The sequence below is a fragment of the Trichosurus vulpecula genome, chromosome 1 (assembly GCF_011100635.1).
Source record: "Trichosurus vulpecula isolate mTriVul1 chromosome 1, mTriVul1.pri, whole genome shotgun sequence".
NCBI lineage: Eukaryota > Metazoa > Chordata > Mammalia > Diprotodontia > Phalangeridae > Trichosurus > Trichosurus vulpecula.
In genome coordinates this window covers 147,929,063-147,945,631 of record NC_050573.1, presented here as the reverse complement: position 1 = coordinate 147,945,631, position 16,569 = coordinate 147,929,063, and the positions used below count along the sequence as shown (strand labels likewise).

At 49.5% G+C, this 16,569-nt stretch overlaps 1 protein-coding gene across 1 annotated transcript; it reads left to right on the top strand.

Moving 5' to 3' along the window:
* The first annotated feature begins 13,066 nt into the window (after window positions 1-13,066).
* On the top strand, window positions 13,067-16,154 carry OSR2 (odd-skipped related transciption factor 2). The gene is made up of 3 exons (XM_036741927.1): window positions 13,067-13,734; window positions 14,974-15,073; window positions 15,972-16,154. The coding sequence occupies exons 1-3, from the start codon at window positions 13,082-13,084 to the stop codon at window positions 16,152-16,154; spliced, it is 936 nt and encodes a 311-aa protein (XP_036597822.1). The 5' UTR covers window positions 13,067-13,081.
* Window positions 16,155-16,569: the final 415 nt, after the last annotated feature.

Genomic DNA, 16,569 nt, shown 5'->3' with positions numbered 1-16,569 from the left:
TGAACTAAGGTGGAATTCGGCAGAACCGCCGGCCTATTGCAGACGCTTCACGTTCCTCACCTCCAGCTAGCTCAACTGCCCCAATGACCCTGAGGTGCGTACATCCGACAGGAACTGCGAACACATCAACTCCCCTGCCCCCCTCCCCAGAGACCTTCTGCCCAAAGCCCCCCAACTCCCAACTTACAGTTCTGTCTAAGGTCTTAAAGCTAAAACACGTGTAAAACGGAAGCTGAAATCCCCTTGGTGGGAGCGATTAGATGCCGATAGTCTTTTAGCCTCTGGGCTAAAGTCTAAGCAGAAGACAATGTCTCAAGCTTATTTTCCAGGAAACAGAAGTAATTTGAAGGATGGAAACGCGGCGCGAATGAAGCCTCAAGGCAGGGGAGGGTTAAGGGGAGCTGCGGCTCAGAGAATCCGGGGGATCTAGAAGGGGGATGTGTACTTGCCACCTGGAGCCCGGAAGGCAACGATTCCAACCGGGGCCGCTTAGTGCAGCAGCAGTCTCCACAATCAAGGTCGACAACATAGCGGACCCCAAGTCCTCGAGCTTAGTGAGCTACTACTTTACTAGGCTTGGAGACTTGGAAGGGGCAGAGCCAAGGTTGCCATTTTCAAGGTTGGCTTAGCCAGGTCAGTCAGTCCCTGCTGAGGACACCCACAGCCACGTATGCACCCAGGAGACTAGGGGTGAAGCGAATGAGACTGGAGAGAGGGGAGACAGGGAGGAGGAGAGAGGGGAAGTATCAGTTCCTAACACGGGAATTTCGCTAAATCAAATCCAGAATTGAAATAATTTTAAAACAAAATCCCGCTGTTCCAAACTGACAAAAGGTTTCTCCAGACGTGGCTCTGGAGAGAGTGAGGGAGGAAAGGCAAGCGGTTTCCACCGCTCTTCTACCCGGAGGGAGTATCCTTCTTCCTCCCTATCTTCCCCCCCCCCCCCACTCCCATTGCCAGAGGAGTTGAGCAATAAGGGTTAATGGAGGGGGGGGGTGGAGCAGAAGGAGGAGAGGGGCAGAATGGAGGTGTGGAAGAGAGAGCCTCCAAGTCCATTCTGGAGAACACCGAGTTATATTACTTGGGCTTAGGTGGAAGTGGGAAAGGGGATGTTCACACCCAGGCAGGCTTCCAGGATCACATAGGGAAGGAAGAGCAAGTCAGGAGACTAATGAGGGCTTTAAGGGGATTCACCAGGAATTGGGAGACCTAAATCCAACTACACTTTGGAGGAGTAGGGGGAGAAAAAATAAGGTAGGAGGTCGTAGTGGTGGCGGTGGTGTGTGTGTATGTGTGTGTGTGTGTGTGTGCGCGGTACACACAACCTCATAAATCTAATGGATGAGGAGGTGACGTTCATAACCCAAGATCTTTACTTGTGCCCCTGCTACGGTTCTTAGCACATTCTGCTTTGTCTTATCCATGTCCTATCAATGTGCATGTCTTATCTCCCCTGTAAAAGTCCTTCGAGTGCAGACATCATGTCTTATTTATCTTTTTCTTTTAACACGCCCCACCCCACTCCAGCACCTAGCCCAAAATCTTGCCCACAGGGTGATGAGTAAAAACTTTCTTACCACCAGTATTTCCTCCCTCATTTGGGAGACCTTGGTTGGTGCAACTGCTTTAAAGTATTATCAGTAGAGTGTGTGTGTGTGTGTGTGTGTGTGTGTGTGTGTGTGTGTGTGTGATTATGTACACAGGGAAAGGATCTTCACAGTCTCTCTCCACACCTGGCACCGAGTGTGTGTATGGGGGTGGGGGTGGGGGAGGTGGAGTTCCTAATTTCTTTTCCCAATTGTTTTAGCCTGAGGTCTTCGTTCCTTTTTGTCCCTATCTGGGGCTTTCTCTCTTCACGGAATCAGGCTTCAGAAAGGAAAAAAGAAGGAAGTCACCAAGAAATCGATGCTGTTTCTCTCTTGGTGAACATCTGAGACAGCTCTCCTCCTCCTGGACTTGACTGAGAGCCAGAAAGTTTCCCTCAGGGCTTGTGTGGGGGCACGTGTGTACAAACTGTGCACATGTGTGTTGGTGTATTGATTTGTGTCTGGGTGTATCTGAGGACAGAGGCTTGCTGCCTATGTATGCACGCACCCCACACTCTCACACGGGCTGCCGGGCACTGAGCAGTTGAAATAAGCCCGAGGAGCTTCTTGGGGCCTGTCCTCAGCTCAGCACCCCACCCTCAGCGCACTTGCCACCTCTCTCTACCCTTGGGGCCCGTTCATTCGTTCATTCGCTGTCGGGCAGCTGCAGCAGTTGTTGACCCGCAGTGCCGAGGTCACAGGGTTACTCCCAAACTAAGAGGACACAAGCAGTGGCCTGGGTGACCGCTAAGCCTCCCGAAGTTTTATGACAAGTAAACAGGGAGGCCCCTGAGCGTGCTGATCAGGACGCTCGCTCCAACCGATTTCCAGCAGCTCCCAAAGGCCGAAGCTCTTAGTCTGGAGGTTGCTTTTAGGTCGCTTTGGGCTACCTCCGGAAAATCTGAACCTGGCTCGCGGAACCTGCTTTTCATAGGGTTAGCCCCACCCCCCGACCCGGCGAAGGAATCCACTATTCACGACCCTTTTCTCGTGGCAGCTAATGCCCACATAGGGCCCACGTCTTGACTTCCCACCTTTAACCCTTTCCCCAACAACTCCCCAAGTAGTACTTCCCAGTAACAGTGGTCTCCCTATGATTCTTGCAGCGAAGCCTCCTAGGTGGGAAAGAGACAAGGTGGGTTAAGGGGATTAGGAAAGAGGGGAAGAAGTAACCGAGGTGATGAAAAGAGAGATGAGCTTGAGGGAAGGGGTAAGAAATGTTCCAAACATTCCTTTTACCATCCTTCTCCCTCCCAGAAAAATTGAACATGGAAGAGAAGTATCTGGGCTTGAGAGAGGTAAAAACGAATTACTCTACAGGAATAAGGGAAGATTGAGACGGCCGAGGTTGGACGGAAGTTTGGAGGGAAGGGTATTTTAGTTTCTGTTCCTATGGGGGCCTAAGCTAGGGGATGGAAAACACCAAGAGGTCCTGAGGCCCGAAGGGGAGTAGTCTTTCGACGGCCAGTGGTCGGTGTACTCTCACGCCTACTCGAAGCTAGTGTCGCCATCTACCCTGTACCCTAGATCCTGGATAGGTATAAGGCCGGAATGCTAGCTCTGATTCGTCGGCTCCCAGGCTGCCGCAATTGCGTGCAAACCCCACTACCTAAATGCTGCTGTCAGTCTTCAGATGGAGTGGAGAGCGGGAAAGGGCAATGCGGCGCGTAGGGTCTGGGCTGGTCCTGTTAAAACTTGACCTCCTCGGGTCCTGCTGCGCATGTGTCAGGTGGTGCCGGAGACCCTCACATTCCGCAGGACTGTGACTACCACTTGGCTCCCCGAGCTCCGCGCCGAATGAGTTCCAACAGTTCAAAGGCACCTGAGGTCCGTCCAGAGAGCCTAGCAGGAGACTCGTCTTTCCCCCGGGAAATCAGCCCCAGAGTGGAGGAAGGGAAAAACCTGCTATCCCAGAGTTTTGTAGACAAGGGTCTCCGGCCGCAGAGAGAGTTTGAAAAGCAGGACACACTGACAGGGAAAGGTGCACCTTGGGCTACCCCCAAGTCCTATCTAGCCGGAATGGGTTGGAGAAGCGTAAGTGGGCAGGGAGGTGATGAAAACGCCCGCACTTCACAAATGCATCTTTTCCACCACCCCTGCATACGACCATACACGGAGCGCCTGTGTACACTACTCCACGAACTCGCGAACGCCAAACCAAAAGAAGCTCGTTTGCGGGTGGTTTCGCGTCCTGGAGCGGAGAGCCAGGGATGTGCGCCAAGCCGCATGCCGTGCTGGGTCTGGGCCTCCAGGGGGAGCTGCAGCTCTTCCACCCGCCAGCCCGCCCGCTGAGTCTTGGGGTCGAACCGTTCCGCTTTTCCCTAACCCTAGGGTCTACTCCCTCGCTCCATCCCCTGACAGAACGCTCTTTCTTTCCCTCCCACCTTCATCCCCCGCGCTCCCCTATTTGAAATCCTGGAGTCTCATCCCGCACTTCGGTGCCTTCCACTCCGTATATCAAATCCTCCCACCTTTCCCTCGTCCTCTACGTCTCCCCAAACTGGGTTAGCTCAAATGGGGAGAGAGGGGTGAAGGGTAGCCCCCCACAGCCAAGCTAGGAGCTAAAAAGTAAAGCCGTGATCACAAGCATGATGTTTCCAAGAAAACTCAAAGCTGGAGCTAGGGTGGGAAAGGGACTGGAGACAAGAGGGCCAAGGTTGAAAGGCGAGGGGGAGAAATCCCCGAATCCCTGGAGACAGGTGGAATTTTCATGATTTATTTGGATGGTAATTTTCAAGACAAAAAACAATTTCTACACTGTGAGATGGGGGTGGGAGAGGGAGGCCCAGCAGCCTGACACCCGATCTGTGCTTAGACCTGCAGAAGCAGCAGCCTGGGTGGGCCCCTGGGAAAGGGGGCCTGCAAATGGTCCCTTCCACCGAGGCCGCTCCCCCCTCTTCCCCTTTCCCCATTTCCTTCCTCCCTCACCTTGATGGAGCTTTGAGTGCTTAAAGCCGCAACCGTCCTTTCCTTTTTTTCCCCTGTTCGTAATTTCGTTGGAAGTGTCCTTGGTGTCGAAAACCTAAAGCTGGCGAGGACAGCAGATAAACCCCCTCGGCGGAAGTGTAGGCTGAATTGAACTTCGATGTTCCCCAAAGACCAGGAGTAGTGAAAAGGAAACGAGGGAAGGAAGGGGTTCAGTTCCCAGCTGCCTGAGCTAGAGGACCATTAAGGGTCTCTGAGCCCTGCCAGACCTCCCTCTTTCTGCACTCCCAGGGCTCCCTGCCACCCACCCAGAGGTTCCACTTGCTTTTCTGCACCATGCTGACAATCTCATGCACCATACATCCCTTAATTTGTATGAGGGGTGAGGGAGATACTGGGTGGAATTGGCCTGCTGGGTGCGTGTGTATATGTGTGTATTTGTGTCGGTATGTTGGAGTGTGTGAGCATGCTTGTCTGTGTGCCCTCCCCCCACCAAGCACCCAAAATCCCTCTTCCGCAGCAACTCAGACTGTGAGGTTGGGCTGTAGTGTAGATTCGAGGCAGAGCGAGGGCTGGGAAAGAGCAGAGACCTCAGCACAGTAATTATTGGTTCAGAACGCTCCTCAGCTCTTCCCACACCCTCTAGCCGATCTCAAACACCTGCACACTTCGATTCCTAAAGTCTCCGAGGGAGGGGTGATGGACAAACGACCCCCGGCCTCCCGCCTCCCCTAAAGCACGAAACTTGTTCAGATGAACCCTTTTCTTCCTACCTTTCCGGCCTCAGCAATCAGTGATGCAGGAGCACGATGCGAGGGAGGGGGCGCTTAATTTCTGGCAAAGTTCAATTCGGTTAAATAAGGCATCCTGTGTTGTTTGCTTGCGGAGAGAAGGCTCATCTCCTGAGAAGGTTCTCAGTCCTGTCACTACAGTGGGAAAAACACACGAAAGGACAAACACCTACACCCATACACCCCCGGAAAAAAATCTCAAATAACACGATGAAGAAATTTACCCTACTACGGAGAAAAATTACTAGATGATCTAGCCGTATCCTTAAGGGTGGATAATTGCGGGTCAGTCGTTGGGCAGAAGCAGTGGGGATTGGGAGGAAGAGCATCTGAAAGAAGTTGCCGTAAAAAGGAGGCAAATGAAGTGGGGCATAGTGATCTCCGAGCACTCCTCCCAGCACTAAAAAGAAACCATCTTATTTTACTCAACATTTGGAAGTATTTTTTCCCCCGAAAACTCTCAGCCTACAAGCATCCTTCCTCTCCCAAGTTGCTTCATCAAAAATGTATGGTAGCAATTCAATACGTCTTTTATATGCAGCACTAAATACAGAATTAGCAAAAGTTCTATTCTCTGTTCCAAGATCATTTATTATCATTCCGAATATAACATGGAAAAGGGAAAATGATCTGCTAACCTTTCCAAAAGAAACGAAAACTTCTCTCCCCTTCGGCCAAAGTGAGAGATGGTTTATCTTATACAAATCTAGAAAGAAAGAAAAAGCTTTTGCCTGACCCTCTACCAGAGCCTTGACCTTTCCGAGCTTCTACTCCTGCCTGTCCTGCTTGCATTTCCACGGCCAGTAGCACAGTTCAGATTATTTTCAGTGTTGCTTTGCATAGTTCATTTAAAAGCAACTTTTTAGGGGTAAGTGGGTTGGGGGAACCATTCAACCTTTAGCTGGAGGAATAGAATCAGCCAAAAAGCGACTCCTCCTCATTGGGGTCGTTTCAGACTGAATGCTTTTGCTCCATTATTTTCTCACTGATGCTGTCAGTGCAGAAAGATTGGCACAAAAACATTGTCACTAGCTTCTTCGTTATCAAATCCGGCATCAAAACCTTCGAAATTATATCCAGTAATTACACTAAAATAGCCAAAAAACCTCTGGGGAGGGGGGAAAAACTTTTCAAATTTATCACTACATCTTGAATTCGATTCAGTTACTGACGACTGCGGCGGGCAAATGAAATCCATGCTTGGCCCGGTAGGGAGGTGAAGGCGTTTGCAAAATAAAACTTTCTAAGTAGTGCTTCTTCCGAAATTATGGGGATACTACTGTGGGGTGGTTTGTAGTTTGTGAGGCGACTGCAGATTCCCATACCTTTGACCAAGTGACTCTGGTGACTGAGAAATCCCCTCTGAAGGTGGAAAGTGCAGCTGTAAACGTGGGAAAGAAAGTATTTAATGCCACGTTCTAAACATAATAGAACTGTCCACAATATCACCACTGTACCAAACATCCATAAGCAAGTAACGTTTGGGGGGAAACAGTAGCCGAAAACAGAACACACCTTTAGCTGCGGCCATTTATAGAATTGGCAACACTAATGAACAATGTTGTATTTTAAATTGGGGAGGTGGGGGAGGAGTAGTGGAAGACGAGAATGTCATTGTGGGTAGGTCTGATCATATATCATTTAAATGACTAGAATCTGTAGTTTACACCATCTGTATATCACAGCCATACAAAGGAAAGGCTTCTGTTGATTGTGCTAAGAACTGAAAATAAAGCAGACTTAAGCCCTACATTGGAACTACTGCCCGGTGCCCTTTTTAGTGCTGTGTAGGGTCATTGGCGTGGTACGGAAGCAGTTACTGAATTTCTTACAATCAAAGGAGTCAGTGGCACAAAAGAGGAGGGTGGGGGGTGGGAAGGAAGGAAGGAAGGTTGTGTTTATTTTTTTTAACCGAGTCACCTTAGGTAATGTAACAAGGAAAACGTCAAGAAGACCTGTGCCTTTAAGATGCAGTTGCTATCCAAACACAAGTAAACAGAGCGGACCATTAGCGAGAAAAGGGAGGAGGAGGAGGAGCTGGAGGCGGACTCCGAACTTGACAACCCCAGAACGTTCGGGGGGTAGGCGGGGCGGAACGCTCAGGCAGCGAACATTCGAATGTGTGCAGCTCTGGGTGGGACAGCGGGCGGGGACTGCGAGTTCTACGCCACTTAACTGCTGAAATGTGATGGACCTGGGAGGGGAAGGCTCAGACTTCATCCAACTTCGCTAGAGTTGAAGGCTCAGAGGCTCCAAAGAGGAGCGTGAGTGAAGCAAGATCTCCTCCGAGTGACCAAAGCCAACCAGCACTTCCCCCCCCCTTTTTTTTAACGATTTCGCTTCGGGAAACCCAAAGACTAGGATCCCCCTGGCCCCGCCATCCCATGAACGGCTCTTCTTCCTCTATATCATGTCCAAGGCTTCTGGGACTCAGCTGGGAAAGACTTTGCTGAGCTTCTGACGGATGGACTGCTCCGCCAGTCCAGTGTGGATCTAATGACAACGCAAAGAAACGCGCGGCTCGCGGCTAGAACTTTGCATTAGGAGGGGAGGCCCTTTCTGCGGGAGACCCTTTCTGCTGAGGTAAGTAAGTCTCTAGCCTGGGAATAGGCTGCAGCCGCCGCCTTCATAAAATACAGTCTCGATTACAGAGGGTCGGCGGAGGTGGTGACAAAAGTACCGATTCTCTGTCCAGCGTGCCACTGTTTCACGCGTTGTATTGTCCCAGGAGCGTTACCCCTTTGAAAAGAAGTGAAAATAGTTGAATTGTAGGGTATACTCAGTGACCGGATGGTGTGTTTCTTACATGCTCTGCTCTCCAGGACACCCCCATCCCAATCCCCTAGCTAACACACACCACACACACACACACACACACACACACACACGCACACACGCACACTCATACACACTTTGGAATGTGTTTGCAATTTGTTTCTGGGCATTTTAACTCAACCACGAGGTAACCAAGATCTCAGCATTGTAGTTTCTTAAACTGGCCAGTAACTTGAGCAGAGATAAAAGGTTCTCTTACGCTCTTCAATGTTTCCCTTCCTCTCTGTTTTCTCTCTCCCTCTTTTTTTTTCTCCCTCTTTCCGTTTCTCTTACCTCTTTTTTCTTCTTCCTTTTCTTCTCTGTCCTCCTTCTTCTCTTTCCCTCTCCCTGATGCTCTCTGGCTCTCTCCTTTCTCTCTTTTTGTCTCCCACCCTCTTTCCCTCTTCCTTATTTTCTTTCTTCCTTCCTTTTTCTCTCTTCCTCTATCTCTCTCTCTTTCTTGTTCTGTACCTCCCTCTGTCGGTTTCCCTCTCTTTCTCTTAAATCCCTAAATGCTTTTTGCCCCAGGGTTAGAAATCCTAAATCCCGTAACAGTTCCAGAGCCCGTAATAGAGCTCGGAGTAGAGATTTTGATCCTATTCTGGGTATTCTCCCACTCTTTCTGACTACAGGAAGGGAATGTTTTAAGGATGAAATAATGATGTTAGCCAAACCTTGGTTAAACCTACAACCATGTGCTTGATGCCTGCAGTGCCCGTGGTGGGGGTGGGGGAAAAGAAGGAAAGAAATCCAAAGTGTTGTAAGTGTCTGGATAAGCAATAAAGCGCTACCGCTAAGGATGTGAAGTGGGTTTCCAGAAGAAGGTTTTGAGGTGGGGGGAGTGCCAGAGCAGGGAGTCCGAGGTAGGATGAGTCTGCCTACCTGTTCCTCGGAGAACAGAAGACTCCTGGCACTTCCCCATGTGAAAGATCGCAGGCAGCTAGCTAGCTCTCTTCCCGCCCGCCCCCCACCCCCAACCCCACTAAGTAACTGCCACCCGTACAGGAACAAGAAAATCACTCTTCTCGCTCAGGAACAGGGCCAGCGAGTGAGAGCAAAGAGTAACAGAACACGGAGTATGCGGAAAGCATCTTAATTTAATTAACTCCTCGGGAAAGGAGAGGCGGTTAGGAGTGGCAAAGGAGCTACAGCGTGGCTGGCGGTGATTCCCACCTGCTTCGGAGGAGGCGACTTTAAAAACAAAAATCAAACTTTCATCTGATTTCTTCTGTTTTTCATAGAGTCTGCTCTGGCTGTTTTTAATTTCAAACAAAACAACCGCATCAGGTGCAATTCGACAACAGCCAGCTGATTTATGGGAAACCCTGTTAGGCTGAATTTCACCTTCGGATGGAAATGCAGCCGTTTTAGGGAAGGATGGGGGCTGCGTGCATATCATGCCTAAGATTATCGATCCTAGCGTACACAAACTCCTCATCAAGTCACCTTTAGTCACTTTAGCTTTTTTATTTTTGCTTTGTTTTGTTGAAATATTTGCTGTGGTTGGAGAGAGGGGTTTACTCAAATGTTGCGAAAGCTTCACTGAAATTTCAATTAATAAGTAAACATTTCACTTGTTGACAGACACAGAACGAAGTTTTAAAAACTGCTAGACATAACTGGAAATTCCTGTAAAGTAGGCTGGTGAGAGAGGACTGGTCCCCTTGCCACTGAAGTTGTCAGGACATCCCCCCCCCCCCTTCCATAATTCTTCACTTCAACTGTAAAATTAAAAGTAGCAGCTTATCCAGATCTGGGTGGAGGAGACATCAGGATGGCTTTGATCGCTGGTGTTCTTGACCAAAGCAGGGGCAAATAGTTGTAAAAATCATGAAAGAGACAAGACAAAACGAAACTACCTTCAGATCTGGGCATTGAGCGAAAATATCTTTTGACATATATATCCAGCAGCTCAGCTGGCTAGTGGAAGCCCAAACTCCCCAGCTATTTATGGAGACTGTTTGGGAGATATTTTGGGGGTTGTTTTGTTTTGTATTTTCAACAAGGGATCGAATATGGCTTTTCCCCTGTAAAGAAAGAAAGCGGCTCTTCAATGCAGTTGAAAGCACACACTTTACTCGGAAAAGGCAGGTCCTTTTGTGAGACTTTCAAGTTTAACTGTAACACAAAGTCGGGAATTTCTGCGTTCTAAGCCCTTAGGAGAGCCGGGAGGAACAGAGCACTTAGCTTTTTGACTGAAGAATTAACATTTAACCTTTAAGGCAGACGTTAGTTTCACGCTTTAGGAAACGAGATCCCAGGTCCTGGATTTCCCTTGCTCGCCCTTCGCCCCCAATTCTGGGATATGGTGGTGGTTGTACTTTGCTTCTTGTGTTTATTTCTAAGAAAAGAAGTCAGGAAATAAACTGAAATACCCAATTTCTGTTCCCTCTCTTTGGATAAAATGTCAGTGGTTCAGTAATAAGAGAGGAGAAATCACTTTAATTAATCTACAAGTAATGAAATCCTCAGTTATTAAAAGGATTGAAGTGTAAAATTTTAGATGTGCTAAAGACAAAAAAATAAATAAACAATGCACAGGGGCCCCATAAGGAATAGATTTCCAGGGCTGCTTGCAGGAAAAATACTCCTAGAGCTATGGGGGTGGGCTCAAGGATTGTCCCTGATCAAAAAATGGAGAGTGATTAGTGGTGGGAAAGTTTATTATAAAGGGAGGTTTATAGTTTCGGTTGAATGGTCTGAGTGAAATCCTCTGACTGTCACACACCTCTCATTAACTCCCTGCCTGCACTCCCAGCTCACATACCACTAGGCAGACGCTGGTTCATTAATAAATCCCTGTCTCAGGGAAGGGAAAGGGGGCAGAGAAAGTGTGGGCCTAGATGAGGGAGCCAAATCCTCCTCCCCTGAGACGGTTTTATTTTTATGTATTAACTCTCCCCCCCCACACACACACACTTTGCACTCAAATTCATGCCAAAGGGTAACTGTTCACAGATTGGAAGGATGAAAAATCAGACCCCCATTAGGAAGGAGGAGGAAAAGGCAAAAAAAATATATATATATATATGGGAGAATACTCCCAGCTTCTTAGGGGGAGTAGAAACTCAAAGTGGAGAGTGTTATGGGTGGAAGTTGATATTTTTAAGGCCTATTTCTATGGGGAAAAAAAATCTCCTAGCTGCTTGTGACCACACACACACACACACACACACACACACACACACACCCCTCATCTCTGATTCTAACACAAGCTGGATACAAATGGTATAGAAGAATATATATCACACAAATTGCAAGTGAAGCTTTGGGGGATGCCCTTGGGAGAGTGAGTCTGAAAGGCCATTTGACCTTCACTAACCTTTTTTTTTGAAAAACTGAAGAGAAAGTGAGTGGGGTGAGGGAGAATTGTGGCAGTTGGGAGAAATGGGGAGATAAAATTCTCTGAGCTCCCCATCTTGGCAGGCTTCAGAGCTGGACAGCTGATAGATACTTTCTTGTTCTAGTCTTACAGCAGCCAGGCTTGGAGCAAATAAATGCATTAACACTACCACCACAACCCCCAATCTGTTCAAAGCACCCCCCATTCTTCTGAATTATCTCCTATAAGTATCTTCTAGTTTTCCTCCCTAGAGAACAGATCTCCTGGCCATGTTGGGGTCAGAAAAAGAGGTGGGAACTCGGAAGGGGAAGACAAAAAAAAGTCTTCTTCCCAAGGGTCCAGCTCTAGGCCACCTAGAATGAGATCTCTTCCGAAAGACTAGGAAAAATAGGTGTTAGCTGAGGGAATCCCCCAAGGCTTAGGAAAAGCTGGGAGGTCGGCTCTCCCATCTGGGGGAAGTCGGAAAGCTCTTAGACTACTCTTTCCTCTTCCCTTCCCGGCTACTACCCGACCATCTGGAAGGGATCTTTGGTGGGGGAGGGAGAAATGAATAGTGGAGGATGGCAGCGGGGGAGAAGGGAGATGTTGGGGGCCAAACCCAGAAGCTCGGGCGAGGTGTCACCCTTCCTTCAGCACCTCACTGCTGATGAATAGGGTTAATGTGAAGGGAAGAGAGAAGTAAGGCTCCGAGATCAGAGGGGAAGTGTCCTAAGCCTCTGACCGGGGTGAAAGGAGAAAAAGCCCCACCACCCGCCCGAAAAACCTGGATACTTGCTCCTACATTTGCCACACCTCGCTCCACCCGCCACACACACACTTCTAGAAGTGGCCTTCGGGTCTAGGAGGAAAGTGGTGGTGGCCTCCTCCTGGGGCTGAGGAATTGACGGAGGTGGGTGGGAGTTGGGGGGAGGGAAGAGGAAGACCCCAAGGAACTATCGGTCCAGCGGCCTAGTCTGCTGGACCCCAGGCTTGGCCTGACTATCCAGAGGCCCACAGAAGAGACAGCAGCGGTGGCAGAGACTTTACCCATCCCGTGCTCCGATGGATCCGGGTCCAGAGCTTATAGGGCAGGCACCCTGGTTCAGAAAGTCTTAGGTTTCGTTGACGGGAAAATATCGTTTGACCTGCAGTCTTTGCTAATGGAAGGAACGCCTGGGGAAGGGGATGGGTAAGGACTCTTCTTTTTCTGGGTAGGTGCGCCTTTGCCTCCCAGCACAAGGGCCGACCTTTATCTAAGTTCTCTGGACTAGTAAGTAGTCTTCCTCATTTCCTTGGTGGTGATGGTTTTGTTTTTGTTTTTCCCAGACGAATCGGGTGGGGAATCGAACTCAGTAACTGAACCGAGGCTGTGCACATTTCCCCAGGGCTCACTCCACGGGAGGGTGGTAGGGAACAATGTACTGAGGGAAGGTGTATAGAGCCAGCGCCGAGCCTAACATGCTCGCCAAACCCGTCTGGATGAACATTCATGGGCTCTCTCTATTCTTCCTTCTCTCCTCCCTCCTCTTGTAGGGTCTTATCTCCTTGGCTTCAGCCTCTTTGGATTTGCCTCCGAGTATCCCCGTGAGCCCCCAGTCCTGGAAGAAAGGGGCAGAACTCTCTGCACCCACCGAGCCCGGAAGATGGGGAGCAAGGCTCTGCCCGCGCCCATCCCTCTCCACCCTTCCCTGCAACTCACCAACTACTCCTTCCTCCAGGCTGTGAACACCTTTCCGGCCGCCGTGGACCACTTGCAGGGCCTGTACGGGCTCAGCGCCGTACAGACCATGCACATGAACCACTGGACGCTGGGCTACCCCAACATGCACGAGATCACCCGTTCCACCATCACGGAGATGGCTGCGGCGCAGGGCCTGGTGGACGCCCGCTTCCCCTTCCCGGCCCTGCCCTTCGCCACCCACCTCTTCCATCCTAAACAGGGGGCCATTGCCCACGTACTCCCGGCCCTGCACAAGGACCGGCCCCGATTTGACTTTGCCAACCTAGCGGTGGCCGCCACGCAGGAGGACCCCCCCAAAATGGACCTGACCAAGCTGAGCCCGGGCCTGGGCAGCCCCATCTCGGGCATCAGCAAATTGACTCCGGACAGAAAACCCTCTCGGGGGAGGTTGCCTTCGAAAACGAAAAAAGAGTTTATCTGCAAGTTCTGTGGCAGGCACTTTACCAAATCCTACAACTTGCTCATTCACGAGAGAACCCACACGGACGAGAGGCCTTACACTTGCGATATCTGCCATAAGGCCTTCCGGAGGCAAGATCACCTGAGGGATCACAGGTGAGCTTCCCAACCCGCCTTTGGTAGGTTAGGGGGTAGGCAGAAAAGTGTCCCAGGAAAGGACAGAGAAAGTGCCTGAAACCCAACTGCCCTCCTCACCAACCCAGACTGGATTTCCTGATCCATCTGTTGCAGGAGAACATATGACTATAGGCTTGCCCCCAGCCAAAGAATGCTGAGGAAAGGAAAAACAACTCCCCCAAAATCTATACCTCTCCTGCCTAAAGAAGTACAGTGCTATTTCTCGGGGAAAAGCAATGCAAGTTCCTCATCCCAGTGTACGGACAGCCAGGTGTTCTGAGGTTTTCCTCTGCATTCTGGTTTCCGACTGAAGTCTGGGTTTCCAGGCCAGGTGGAGAGACTTGGGCACCTTTTTCTATGTTCAGCTGCCTGAGTCTCGTCTTCCCAAAGCTGCCTTTCCCTAGCCTTGGACTCTCAACACAGGCTTCCAGGGCATCTCTGCTTGCCAGCCCCAGGGTCCCTAAATTCCTCCCTCCTTCCACTCACCACCCATTCCAGAGGCAAAGAAGATTTCATGCTGGGGCCCCGACACCTCCCTGGCTGCTGGAGCAGCACTGTTCAGTTTAACCTTTGTTTCCCGGGACCTTTCCTCCTTGAATGAGGCCAGCGAGTTTAGGAAAATCCGATCACCTCTGCACCCCAGCCTCAAATCCCGCATTACCACTCTTATTGTTATATCTCATAATAGGCTATGCCTGGCATGATCCCGGCTCAAGGTTCTTCCTCTATCTCCTTTCCCCCACCCGAGATCAGAATTTCTTGAAGATTCTCCGGAGCCCACAGCTGGAAGGTTGCAAAACCTCTTCTCCAGGCTGTTAAGGGATTTGTCGAAGTCTGTTCCCCGCTAACTCAGCCTTGCATTACATTCTGATTTGGCCAGTTTAAGTCCCTGGTTTAAAAAAAAAAAAAAAACAACTTAATAGGAGAGACCAGAGAAGTGCTTACTCCTCCCGTTTTCTCGAGATCTCGAACCAAAGCACCACCAGAGAGGGCGATCAAGTGTAGATAAGCCGGCGCTGTGCCTGGTTTGAAGAGTCTGTTACATGAGGTTAACCATAAACAGAATTACACAAGGGGGGAAAAATCTAAAGAAAGAAAGAAGAGCCAATTTCCTTTTGTCCTCTCCCTGTTCTCCTTTAAGTAATTATCCATAAATGCTTCTGGGAGGTGATAACGTTCATCCAAGCCATTTAACTGAATCCTTGTATCAATTTTCAGGTATATCCATTCCAAAGAAAAACCCTTCAAATGTCAGGAATGTGGGAAAGGATTTTGTCAGTCTAGAACTCTGGCAGTTCACAAAACTTTACACATGCAGGTAAGCTCAGTTCCTTATCTAAGAAACTTTTATTTCATTTTCTCATGTCTGTTTTCCAAGAAGTAGCCAAGGCCTGCCTTTAAAGTCTGAGTTCGTATTTGTTCTCTGATTGATTGGAGAAGTGCTATATTTTTCTCTACCGATTTTCACCAAGGAGAATGATTGTCCTTCCTCCTCTTTTTATGTTGGAAACATTTCTGGTTCTAGGAAACAGTCGTAGAAGTCCCATTCATAATTTAATTCCTGGTAATTAGCAGCAGTAAACACCACTATTCATTCTCCACATCCCTTTCCCATCCCACTCCCTCCTATTTTGAATTTAAGGATTTTATGCTTGGGAAAGCAACGAAAAGTAGTTTCTGAAAAAGCAGCAGCAGAGCACTCCTGTCTACACTGGCGCTGCCTGCCCCATTTCCCTTGTAGAACCTCTTGCGTCGACCACCAGTGGTGGTTGATCTTCCTAGCACATCGGTTCCCTGCTAGTGGAAGAGAGGAATACCTTAATCGAAAATTAGAACTCCCCCAGCCCCACCCTTTCAGCCCCTGGCCCTTTTCTTTCTGTGTTTGACACAGTGATGACACGTAAGGAGTTGGAAAACACAAACTCGAACTTTCAGGGATGTGCCCGTGCAATTATCAGCGCTTCCAGTGTGTCAGGCGTGTACCGGGAGGGCGCCTGTGTGTGTTCCCCGCTGGAGCATTGAGTAGTACAGATCTGTCTATGCAGGCTCCCCTTAACCCACCCCAGTTGCCGCAGGGTGGGAGGTAGAGAGGGGAGGGGGTGGAAGGGAGGGCACTGTTGTTGTGTGTGGTTGTGTAATATTAGTACTGCAAGATAAGAGAAGGGCACAGTGGTGGTGTGAAGGATTAATCCTTTGCTTGCTTCACATCTGAACAGGAATCTCCACACAAATGCCCCACATGTGGAAGAACCTTTAATCAGAGAAGTAATCTGAAAACTCACCTTCTCACCCATACAGACATCAAGCCCTACAACTGCGAGCAGTGCGGCAAAGTGTTCAGGCGAAACTGTGATCTGCGGCGGCACAGTCTGACCCACACCCCGCGGCAGGACTTCTAGAGAAGCCAAGCATCTGCCCCCCCCCCCCCGCCCCCAACCCTTTCCTGCCTTCCCCCGCCAGGCCCTCCTCGGCCCGACCTGTCCCCGACCGACCCCAACTTGCCCCCTGCAGCTGCACCTGCAGTTCCAAGGAGCTAATAACTCTTCTGGCGGACTCAAACTATAGAAGGACACACATACATACACACACACACACACACACACACACACACACCACTACACCTACACAAAGAGCATATGCTAGTCTCTTGTAGATATTCACAGCTCATTTTAGAGCTCTGTACATAATGTCGTGAGGGGGGTTGTTTTGTTGTTTTATGGGGTTTTTGTTTGTGCAGTTGTGTTTTGGGGTTTTTTTTTTTGTGGTATCTTGTCAAATGCACCTGGACAAGGAAAATAGAAGTCAAATTTATCT

Bases quoted from the DNA above. Each gene is read 5' to 3' on its own strand.
- OSR2 (XM_036741927.1), top strand. From the start codon at position 13,082: ATGGGGAGCAAGGCTCTGCCCGCGCCCATCCCTCTCCACCCTTCCCTG. The intron at 13,735-14,973 runs GTGAGCTTCCCA...ATCAATTTTCAG, and splicing joins GATCACCTGAGGGATCACAG to GTATATCCATTCCAAAGAAA. The intron at 15,074-15,971 runs GTAAGCTCAGTT...ACATCTGAACAG, and splicing joins ACAAAACTTTACACATGCAG to GAATCTCCACACAAATGCCC.